Source organism: Crassostrea angulata, chromosome 3 (genome assembly GCF_025612915.1).
Source record: "Crassostrea angulata isolate pt1a10 chromosome 3, ASM2561291v2, whole genome shotgun sequence".
Classification (NCBI taxonomy): domain Eukaryota; kingdom Metazoa; phylum Mollusca; class Bivalvia; order Ostreida; family Ostreidae; genus Magallana; species Magallana angulata.
In genome coordinates, this window is record NC_069113.1 from 8,905,303 (window position 1) to 8,917,500 (window position 12,198).

Below are 12,198 nucleotides of genomic sequence, written 5' to 3' on the forward strand. Positions count from 1 at the left end.
ACTCCGTCGCAAACGTTTCAATTTTCTTCGTCTTAAAAAAGACAATAGCTTTCACGAAGAGTCTGCTAGAATTAATAGCTGTAACAGAAAAAGCGATGTCAAATTGGTAATCAAAATGTGATAGTTTAGATGCGTGTCAATATGCGTTTCTTTTTTCGCGAAAAGGGTGCCCGTTTCCGATTCTTCTCATTATGTTACTGTCAGATCGACTCTTATGATAAATGACTGGAATCATTATATTCTTAGGCGAGAAAAACCAACAAAGACGATTTAAGCGAAAAAAGCAAACATATCTTGGACCAATCTTTTAAGCCCCTGTCAAGTGCTTGGTAGTACCTTTTGCAGAAACCTTTTCATCCAGTAATTAGTTGTCCCCAATTTTCACAAGGTTTTGCAAAATCCCTAAAAATTTGCCAACGTATAGTTGTAACTTCTGAGTTTTGTGACATTGGATACATCTCCTGTCAATCAGTTTTTAATATATTCAAATTAAATATGTTACATTTATTTGACATTGGATACTTTAGAAATTATCCTGAAATACCTACTTTAGTGATGGTAGTATAAATTAAAACTGCAAAAACAAACTCTCTATCATATATAATGATGAGATTTATCAAAAGTCAATTTGCCGTCTTTGATTTGATAAACAAACGAGTTTAATTTATGTATGCAAATATAAGTTTCGAAATCAGTGAATTTTTTTTCAACCAAAGTAATTTGATGGTAATACGGATCTCTTTTTTTTTTCTTTTCAAGTTTTAAACCCGCGTTGTGGTTTATATACGGGGTGGTGGGCCCCCTTCATTGAACACGCTCAATTTCACACGGATCATCAAAACTTCTCTACCTTAACTCTGACGGAGACCTACCAGGTGGGATGGGAATTTTTTTTATCTTAAAAAGAATATAAAGCGGAGTGCTTTTAAACAATTCGTTATTTGCATTAAATTCCTAATAGGGTCGGCCTAAATCGACTCAGAAAATCAGAAGAATAATTCTTCTAGTGCCATTATGTCAGATATTGGTTCTTAGGGTGATAAGGATTGTTAAATTATCAGATATTGGTACAAAAAGTTAGTTATCATAATTATGATTTTACAGAAATTTCAAAATTTAACATATATATTGTACGTGTTTTTGTTTTTGTTATATACCCAAAATTGTATAGAATAAATTAATATCTGAAAAACAAAATTAAATTAAAGATATTTATAAACAATTACACTTATACATTTCTACAATAAAACAAGCTTTGCAAAACAGTAAAACAAATACCCCCCCCCCCCCCCCCCAAAAAAAACCCTAGCGATTAAATGGAATTTTCTCGAATATTTCGGTTTGTTCCAATATTTGGTATATTTTATTAAACTCCTTTAATTAAACAGGGAACAAAAATATTTATTCTTTATAAAACAGTACTATTGGTTTTTGGTCGTCTTTCCCGATTATTTAAAATTAATTATTATGAGTATTCTTCATTAAATTTCTTTATTTTACTAGAATAAAATTGCTTAAACAATGAAGACATAGCGTCAAAAACTCATTTGTTAACATCCTTTTTGAACATGTCATAATGAGGGATGACAACTCGGACTGATTAAACGCACAGTATATCAATATTTCTGAACTTGACGAGAGGAAATGAGATTCAACTGGCATGCAGACCTATTTGTAATAAATCCATCTCGCGTACTTACTCGTCATAAAAACGACCAGGCTACAGAATCCACAGACAGAACCACATAGATGACACAGGTTTTGTTTTTTTAGTGTTTTATCTTGAGATCGAATATATCCACCTGTATCTGGGAGTGGTCATTCAATCCCTATCCCCAATCAATCGGATCATTCGACTAAGCAAAAAAGAAGCCCGGGCTCTGGAACAAATGGAACCCTATTCCGTGTCCAGTTAGCAATAGGGTTATTGTTCCTTATTAATAGATGGATTTGATAAGCTATAGATACGGATCAGAAACATACTCGATGGTCTTGTTGTTTTGAAGGGGGTAAGACTATGAGTAATTCTTTTAATTTAATGGAATCCAAATAAATATCGAGGATATTGGAAATATTGAAGGAATTTGTATGTCGGCCGTCTTTAATTTTTTTTTCCTGAATTTATTCATCATATTTGATGATATTATGTTTGTAAAAAATTATTTCAGACCCAAACATGGAAAAATGATAATATTAGTTTCAGCATTGCTAGAAAATTAATAAAGTCGATTGTTTCGCGACAGATAATCTTACACATTGGTTTTAAAACGTCGACTATTGTCCGTAGGTGTGTGTCCTGCAAATTCTGACCCGATTGCCAACATTTTGTCACCTGAACTTGAGATAAAACTCAAAGGCGATGAATTGTTGGACTCATGACGGGGTAACTGACGGGAAAATGGAAGTTTTGAGGCGAATTTCCATCCAAAACAAACACGGAGAAATAGGTGAAAGAGATAGCCAGTCTTTCATTTCGAGCACATAAAAGTGAAGACTGTGGCCCAACATTGCACATTTTTACGATCAAAATCTGTAAACTGATAAGCCTACAAAACTTCTAGAAGCCTTGACTGCCCAATTCTCGGAGAAATAAAAACATATAACCCCCTTGCACGTGTTCAAATGGTGCTTTTATAGTGGTTTGTTTATGCACTTCTATCAAGATGTTTTAGCATCCAAACAGTGTCTATCTTTATTATGTCTACTGATAGTAATTTAGTTTGTGTGAGAGTTGGTATTTGTATCCTCATTTTCGATTTATTTTTTTCAGCGCATTATGAGGGACTTTTTAAAAAATATCTCTGTCTGTATATACAAAAAATTGCACAGCATGTAATTAAGAGAAAAATCACCTGATTAGATTTTAAAAATCTAACATTGACATGATAAAAAAGATTGTTCAATTTAATATTAATAATTAAAATTATAAGGGGAGAAAAAAATCCCATTAAAAATATGACAATGAAGCGACTTAATTATTGTTTTGTCCCTTTTAATATTTTATTATCTTGAAAATAGTTGGTAATAAAAAAAATTGTAAATTGAAACTTTAATCACCAAAATGCGATTTTGTTTTTATAATACATATGTTTACAATTTATATATCTATAGATCAGTGTATTCGTGTACTATATAGGCACATTTAGTTTTAATAATAATCATAACTAGATTTTATATGAAATATTGGTGGAATTATGCTCAAACGTTCTGTTTATGACTGAATATACATACATATAAAAATATGAATGTCCTATTCTATATTTAAAAAAAATTATTTCTTTTGCTTAAGTGAGAATAATTGAACTTTATATTTTTGTCAGAAATAACATAGTATATTTAGCGTTGTCAAGACCTGAACATTATTTAATGACTGTCAGCAGAATTGTACATGTTAATCTTGAAAGGGTACATCTTTGTACTTATGTCAGTGCCATATTTTTTTTACGGGTGTTATTTTGTCTATTACAGGAAAAACTTGACATCCTCTTCAGTGAATGCTTTGTCATTCCTGTTTTCCTGCATACATTAACTCTGTAGACATTTGCAGCACATATTTATTTTAGATATATATTATTACTTATGACCAAGCCAATTAAGGAAAACAGAGAAACTGGCAGATATAAACTTAGAAAGTTTTGAAATTTGATCCAAGAAGTCGTGTCCCCGTTTGTTTACATTTAAAATCCGTTATGATAAATATAGGAAATACGGGTAGCCTCGTTATGTGGAGAATTCATGATAGTCCGAGCCGGGAATAGGTAAAGGTATATAGCACAACTTACCTGAGTATGTATATGGGTCCATCATGGGCGCCTGCATCTTGATTTCACCTTCCTTGGATGCAGGTGTGAATGATCCGGGGCCAGACTCTCTTTCGCTTCACTCTATCACGTCGTCCCAGTCATGTAAAGTGTAAGCGATCCACTCAACAGAACACTCGGCCACATACAAAAAATAATATAGCAGGTCTCTGTCTCCGATTCTCTGGCCAAGTTCGACTCAGGTTAAACCTTTCTAGGCGATCACTGTTCAAGAGAAATAAGAATATTTTACTATCTGTGTAATAAATGCAGAACTACTGGAATTTCTTATCTATTTAATTTTAGCCCCACCCCCTTCTCGTTGACTGCTTTGTTTCCATCGCTGAATCGTTCCTGGCCTGGCTTGTGTGGTGAGGCGTGAATCCTATTGCAGTTCACCGATGTGCTCTATGATTGGTAGAAATAATATTTACTATGTAACAGAGACTTGTATTTGATTTTTCGGCGGGTTGAAAAAAAAGTTGACCCCGCAATGTAATAGTTGGTCATTATCTAAAGACAATTTTGATACCCAATATCTCTAGCAAAATGACTTTTATTACTATCTCTTCAGCTACACCGAAAGAACGTGCCCGATATTGTTACTTGTGAAGATATTAATTTCATATCATGGAATGACTCTTATTAAGGCAGATAATTTCTGGGAGAGAGGGACATACTAACTCAACATGTGGAGCGTTTAATTGTCATATAGCATAACCAATATAATTTCCCTTGCTTCCGAAATTAACATCAAGTTTCCAAGAAAGCGCTTCCCAATGTCTTTCTCTCTTCTCGCCGAGAATCGTGGCTCTAATCAATTTCTGATTGGATATCTTAAGACTTTGATTCTTTTGTAGAAGTCAAACCAGGAACGGACTAGTACTAAAGGGCAGTTCTGATGTATGGATTAAAAAATTATACGGAATAAAGTATGTTGCTCTTATTTGCTTTTTGTTCTTATTTGCTGTAATACTGCTACCTGCATGATATACTTCCGTTTTAATGTAGCTTTTGAATCAGTGCAGTATGAATTAATGATAAATAAAAATACTTATATTATTTTATGTATAGTTTTATATTGGGATACATTGAAATATGCCCAAGTTTGCCAACGTAAAAGAAATTATTGAAAAAGCAAAATTATGATATAATTTTTTTTACTGATTAGAATAGCGAACTATGTATTTAACAGCAGGTCTTTGACAACTTCGATTTAATTCAAATAATGCATTGGTACTGGCAAATTAATCTTTTCGATTATTAACACTAAGCATGAAAACAATATTATGAAGAATGTTGATATCAATTTCTTTGAAAAGAGTTCAGTATTTAAAGAAATCCTGTAATTTCTGTTAACTGTCAGGTCACTTTCTGATCGCTTTCAATATTTTGATGAAGTAAAAATGTATTTATAACATTGGTTCTTTCCTTATTGAGGAATATATTATGACCGGCGATGATCTTAAACTTGTGAAATTTATTTTAGCTTGTTTTCGATTAATTTAAAACAGTATCAGGAAATGTGATTGTTGACATCAAGAAATCTAAAAATTCTCATTATTTTTAATATACATTACTTTTAACAACAATTCTTATTTCGAAAATATTTAAGTAAATTTTCTAAATGTGCTTTCCAGGTAGTACTATTTAGGCTCGAGAAAATACCTTAGGAATAGTTTTAATTTTACTAATTTGCAAAATATAAATGCATTTTAAAAAGTAAATAAATAGAAGATTCTATTCAATGATAAAACTTGGTCAATTTTAATTGTTATTGCTCCCTAAACGGTCTGGTTTTATAAGATCAGAAAAGGCATATTATAATTAACTTATGATTATAGATTAAATATATTTTTGAAAAATCGTTGACTCAGCCTCCTGTAAATAAATACAGTAAAAACATGACTAGTGCGGCAAATCAAGTTGTAATATGAAGATCAACACAAAAAAATCCGGGTTGCTTTGCAAGAGGATATAAAACGTGTTACTTCTATTGATACACTATAAATAATAATTTCAGCGATTTTGTTCTTTACAGGATGTTGTAAATTGAATATTGTATAATAATAAACGATTCACCACTAGAACTAGCACCAGGATCTCGGGAGAGTAACAGGTGATTGTGTGGGGTGGGGATGGTGGACCACACAGAAGACAATTACTGCCCTTGATGTAACCATTTCTGGCGCGCCCTGTGTTGTACCAATAAAAGATAAAATAAACCCATCGAAAATGTCAAAGTAAATAAATTGTGGTAAAAATGTATTTAAGAAAAAACTAGTAACTATGCTCTGATCACTCTGATAATCTTTGATAGCTCTAACAGTGTATGCATGTATACTAGAATATATCCAAGTATTCGCTACAATTGTCCGTTCGACTCTCTTTAACTCATTTCCTCACGGGTAGTTCCTTCAGAAGAATATTAACATGAATTTACCAATGGTTTTATAATCAACAGGGAAAGAACAAGTTAAAAGGGAAGAAATTATAGAACGGCAATAAGTATACATGTAATTTTTCAAGAAAAAAAACAACTTTTTGGCGAGTTATTAAAAAAGTTCATATTTTGAAAAATAAAAATTACTGTAAAATACGTAATAAAATATCGATATCTAAGCAGAAATATTTCTCCCAAAATTACTAATAAAAATGTTTCCACGCTACAAACGTGATAGAAAAATACTAGTATATCTAATGAATATTCATTCTGATTATCTCATACATATTTAATTTTCTCCGTTTAAATTACAAATTACACAGCGCAAATCTCTTGTCAAAGACATTGTTAGACCGAAATGTATACACTATCACAACTGTCTGGCCATTGACACGTGTAAAACTCCATTGACTCCTTGTTTTTATCATGACTTACAAATGAATCTATGTAAAAAAAAATTAAAGGGGAAAAAATCAGCTTTTATATTCATTTTTTTTTTAAACATGAAGTATTTTTTTAATGAGATTTCTTTTTTCATCATAAATACCCGGGTAATCAAGTTTACAAATGTCAGTTTATCGTTTTTGCAAGAATTTAGGAATCATTTTATCAAACGATCTTTTTATTTCCAAAGAATAACTTTAATACGTATCTAAACTTGTGTCATACTTTTGGTTACAGCTAACACAGAATGTTTATTATAATAAATATTTTAATTATGCAATGCACGATTATTAGAAAACGCATACAGGTATTTAGATGCATTGTATTGCATTATTATATAACATATTAGGTTGATTACGTATTTGATTTTTAAAGTTATGCCGGGTAGAAATGTGTCCAATAAAAAACCTAAAATGGCATAATTTTAATCAAACATTGAAGATAAACTGAACCCAATGTTTATTGCCCGACTGGTATATAAATAGTAACTTTCAATATTCGATTTGAAGTTGACAAGTCAGACGATGTATTACAACATGGACAGATAACTCGTCCCTTGATTCCACAGTTAATGTAAAATTATCAATATTGACACATCAAAACACAAAACATATTCCTAATTTTGGTTTATGTAAATTAATGAATATTAGTAAATCTAAAAACTGGCTTTTTAATTGGTTTTTACCAAATTTAAAGACATGTTACAATATCGTTTTGTCAGAGGTTGCTAAAAATTGCCTAGGTAAATGGTGTATTTTTGTATAGACCGAAATGACTGTATTTGATACAGTTAGGTCGACAAATTTTAAAAATCATCATATCAAACAAATATTTTTATTACAATAATTTTGAAAAAAAAAGACAGTTACATGCAAGAATCTAAAATTTTAAATTCCTTTCTTGATTATAAATATTCCTTTTTTATTGCTTAGATTAATCATCGATTGACAATTAATAGGGTATACTATTTCGTTATAATTATACCTCTATAATATGTGGCACTCAACGGGCTATTTTGCATTTTTATTTTTTTTTCTAAATTTTTAAAGTTATGTTTATTTTTCCTGAGTTCTCTAACAACAGGTGATTACGTTTTAAATTCAAAAATGATTATCTAAAATAATGAATCAGTGGAACAATTGCTACAAATCTGTATTGTAGTATTTACGCAATCAAGCAATTTTATGAGAAGAAAAATACTTTGACGAAAACATCCACAAGATTTAAAAAAATCAAAATAATTTGATATTTGAAGATATCTGGGGTTTTAAATTGCACCGAAGGCGTATTTTTTGTATTACAACAAATACTCTACTTTTTGCGACTTTTTGAAGTTTTGTTTCATAAATATTTAAAAAAAAAAGAATTGCCGTTTTAAATCACTTTTTGTAAAATATGATACCGTTTAATATTATAAATTGTTTTTCGATTAAATATCTATGAAAGCAGTGATCAAAGTTTTCAGTTTGATGAATAGTATATAAAACTTTGATTAAACTAGGTATTTATTTTCATTAATTGCTGAAGTTTTAAGAATTTCTTCCGAACTATATATATTAAAAACAATAAAATAGATTACCAAGGATATATCAAAGCTTTTAAGAAAGAAAAACGCTCTATTCTAGACAATAACAAATGTACACAGTTTACTTAGGCTTTTGATATGTGATAAGGTCTCTCTTATTAATTTTACAGTAAGTATAAATACAGACCTTTTCTTTCATTTCCCATATATATAAAATTGAAATTGTTAATTTTAAACAGCATTGCATTCCATAAACTTAAAGCAATGCTAATATACCAAGAGGCTATTTTTCTTGATATTTGAAACTTTCATTCCAAAGAAAAACATTCATCAATTTTGATTTAACATGGAAACTCGCCGGATGTATGGCTATGCAGTCACATGTTAAAGGAAAAACTTATAATTGGCACACGGACTGACATATAGAAATAGCACATATTTAATAACATTTTAGAACCAAATTGCCAAACCTATGCATGCCACGGCCCGCCATTGTGAAGATAGAAAGAGGAGAAGATAATAGGGCTCATTCAAAAATAGTTCAACGTTATTAAAAGCAACTGGTCGATCACAAACGCCCGAGGCTCATCAGAGGACAAACTTGATTCGACAGTTTTCTTGAAACAAGAAACCTACAATTAAATAATATAAATTTTCTAAATCTCGTTATTATCATCGACAGTGCCGTCGCCATATTTGTCACTTCAATATCAGTTTTGTGTCTGTAAAAGATTACGTTGATTCGATGCAACGTGAGATCAGTTAGCTTTAGGATATTATTTTGATCAAGTTTTAAAATGTTTCTGTTTAGATTCATTCCTTTTGATGATTTGAGTTGTTTGTTATGAAAGCAACATTTAAATTAAGCGCTATCACGTAACAAAGGTTTTTTGCTGATGTGAACGCGACAAAATCGGTTCGTTTATGACAGAAGCGTCCAGTTTTTTATTTATTTTTGTTTAGATTTAAATGTCAAAACTAGCCACTGGCGAGATTTGTTTAACAAGGCAGAAAGGGAGGGGGGGGGGGGGGTTGAGATTGAATTTAAATTTGAGCCTTTTGCAGTGAATCACCTTGCTATACCTTTCCTGTATATTCCAGGATGTACCCCATATTATTCATTAAAACAGATGTTTTTTAATAATTGATTAATCAACAGTCCTCCGATTGTTCCGGGTAAGCAGATTGATTTTATGGAGACATGTGTTCATTCTGCTTTGAAATTTATCATAATTTTCAACTTGCTGCTATACAAACCATAGCTAACAATATGGTTTTAAAATCATAGTTGATCACGTGTATACAAATTGATTGCAGAAACTTTTAAAAGGCAATAAAAGACAGAGAAGTACAAATCCTTTTTTCTGCACCATTTAAATGTCAGAACAGCTTAAAGGAAAACTCTATAATAAGTCCGTTGTTGTCCTATCTTTGTATATTTTTAATTTTCATTACCTAGTCTGAAACATCGCCAAATCAATCATGTTTTGATATGGATCAGTGCTCCAGACATTTCGGCAACAAACTAAAATGTTTATTTATTTCTCATTTCACAACATATGACTTTTTGTTCGTTTAAGTATATTTTAATCAAAAAGATTTGATATCTAAATTTTCGTGACGGGCAGATGTGATTTCATAGAGGCATTTGGCTAGAAAATGGTAGTCAAAGGGTATTTCAGACGGGGTTAATACGCCGTAAAAGTGGGTAATCAAATTTCATATTTTGTGGAAGAAAATCGAAGTCCTCCACGTCATATTTACAAATTGTAACTGCATGTTGGCATTCAGTTTCACAAATTAGCCATGCTCAAAGAGAGCGAAATGAAAGTCTCCCATTGGAAGCTCTTGATTATAACATTTAATTCAGAAAATTGATTCAAATGAGTTTCTTTTTCCACGATACGGTTAGCGACATATAGATTGGCACGCGCATGCAAGCTACCAGATAGTTTGACAGTAGACATTTGCTTGTTTAAGGCTATTAGTTACCAACTTGCCATGTCTGCCCTTTGTTAAGTAATATATTCGTTGCTCTCTATATAAATAAGTAAGATTCAGTTGTTTTTGATTTTGTAGTACTGTTAACTTTTTAAATCTATAATTACCTACTTGTGTTTATCATTAACAAAAAAACATATACATCATCAAGAGTTTAATCAATTTTCAAACTATCAAAAATAAAAAATAAAATAAAAGGGATGCTTGAATTTAAACTGTTTTTAAAAAATTTTTAAATGCATATAATTTTTAATATTCATTTTTTTACGATTATAACGCGTTTAACCACTGAAACGATTTGAAAAAAAATAAGATAAAGTTAAAAAATCTTGTTAACTGCCTTCTTTTTCATTATTTCAAAAGTGGCGGATGAGTCAAAGCACTGCGTTGGATTGGATAATTAGAGGTTAAAATTAATTCTTTATTCAGTGTTTATTGCAACTTTACACGCGTATTTTGCATGTGTGACTTTACATGGTCAAAATAACGGCATACTAATCTAGCAGTCTAAGAATGATGAAAATATTAAATCAAATCGCCCAAGAAATCTAGATTTGAGAAATGACTACCAAGAAAAATTCCCAGCAGAAGCCACCAAGCTCATGGGAGGATCGTAAAATCAAGCTAATCAGGTGAACTTGTAAAATATTCAACAAAGATGGTCCAAGATGAAAGACAACCTGGCGTATCTTGCCAAAAAAGTCTTTAATTGCCGAGTTGGTCTTCTAACAAGACAGTTATGTTTCCCAGGAGGGCTTATTCTGTTTTCATGGTATTCTTTCGACTTTTTATTTCTTCACTTGCCATGCAAGAAGAAGGGGGAAAAGGCAATCGGAATGGTAGCTTCCTCCCACCGCGGAGGAAGATCTTGTCTTTCTGTTAGATTTTTATAGCCAGCGGCTGTATCAACTTGACAAGGTGATAAAAACGACTGCTCCGTCCATAGACCCGCTATGGCACCACAGAGATCCATAACCTGGGCTGTTTTCCTGTTTGTAGGAAAATATTTTTTATCCCTATCGGCATCGATAACATTGCTTTCTTTTGTTTGTGTGAAATTTTCATGTATAGTCTTGGTTGTCCTTACATATTTTTGAAATTGATTTCTATAATTTATTTACTGCATTGTATCAGTGTGAACTGGTCTAAACATGATATTTTATTACAGGTAAAGAGGATCTCCTTTGTTTTGAAATTTTTTTTTAATAGATACTTTTATAAGTAAATAAATATCTATTTTGCCAAAATATTCGTTTTCTGAAAAAAAACACTTAATTTAAAAAACCATAGATTTACAGAACAAAATTAGATATACATCCCAGTCTAAATAGAGTTACCTATATTGCTAAACGTTAATTTGACTAAACATATTAATACATTTAATATTTTTTTATTAAAATCAAACACATATATGTGCAATTTAATAAGGAGTGTTTACTAAAATAAAATAAACAAACCCTCTATATCATTTTATATCCCTCTAATAAAGAATGACACAGATTCATTTATCTTTGTAAACGAATATGTTATGTTCAAAACTTCAAATGATAAGATTATTACCAAAATTGTTATATTATTATTAGTTTCATAATTACAGTATTACTTAAAGTATCGGTATGCCAAGTAAATTATCATACACGTTTCTATGTAGTCACGTGAGTTCGTGGTGTACTAACAGTAGTACTCACGTCAAAATATCTTGGGATTCTTTTAAGTATTTTCTTAAATGCTTTTTGGCAGTTGGTTATCATAATGGTGAAACAGACCCATTCTCCACAGAATATGTCTGTATTCGAGATTGATTTGTCGTCACTATAATGGTATGGCATTGTTAGGCATAACTTTAACCCAGCATGCCTCTACCTCCTTCCTTCTTCCCAGAGACGGAAAATAATCAAAGTTATCTTGAGAATTTTCAAGCATATATGATTTGATTGTAGAAATTAATTTTGAATGACATCATTTATGAATCAATTAGCCCAAGC

The 12,198-nt window shown here is 31.1% G+C and overlaps 1 protein-coding gene across 2 annotated transcripts in view; it reads right to left on the reverse strand.

Annotated features, from left to right (window-relative positions):
* LOC128179042 (homeobox protein six1-like) overlaps positions 1 to 12,198 on the reverse strand; it is a 31,167-nt gene that overhangs the window by 16,746 nt on the left and 2,223 nt on the right. Inside the window, exons 1-2 of one of the 2 annotated variants that reach the window (XM_052846524.1) lie at positions 4,113 to 4,130; positions 3,783 to 4,025 (exon numbers count right to left, since the gene is read on the reverse strand). In XM_052846524.1, coding sequence (XP_052702484.1) covers positions 3,783 to 3,819 — 37 coding nt within the window. In that variant the 5' untranslated portion in view covers positions 3,820 to 4,025; positions 4,113 to 4,130. Of the gene's footprint in view, positions 1 to 3,782; positions 4,026 to 4,112; positions 4,131 to 12,198 lie in introns of those variants that run through there. The other variant, XM_052846523.1, reaches the window with a different exon arrangement.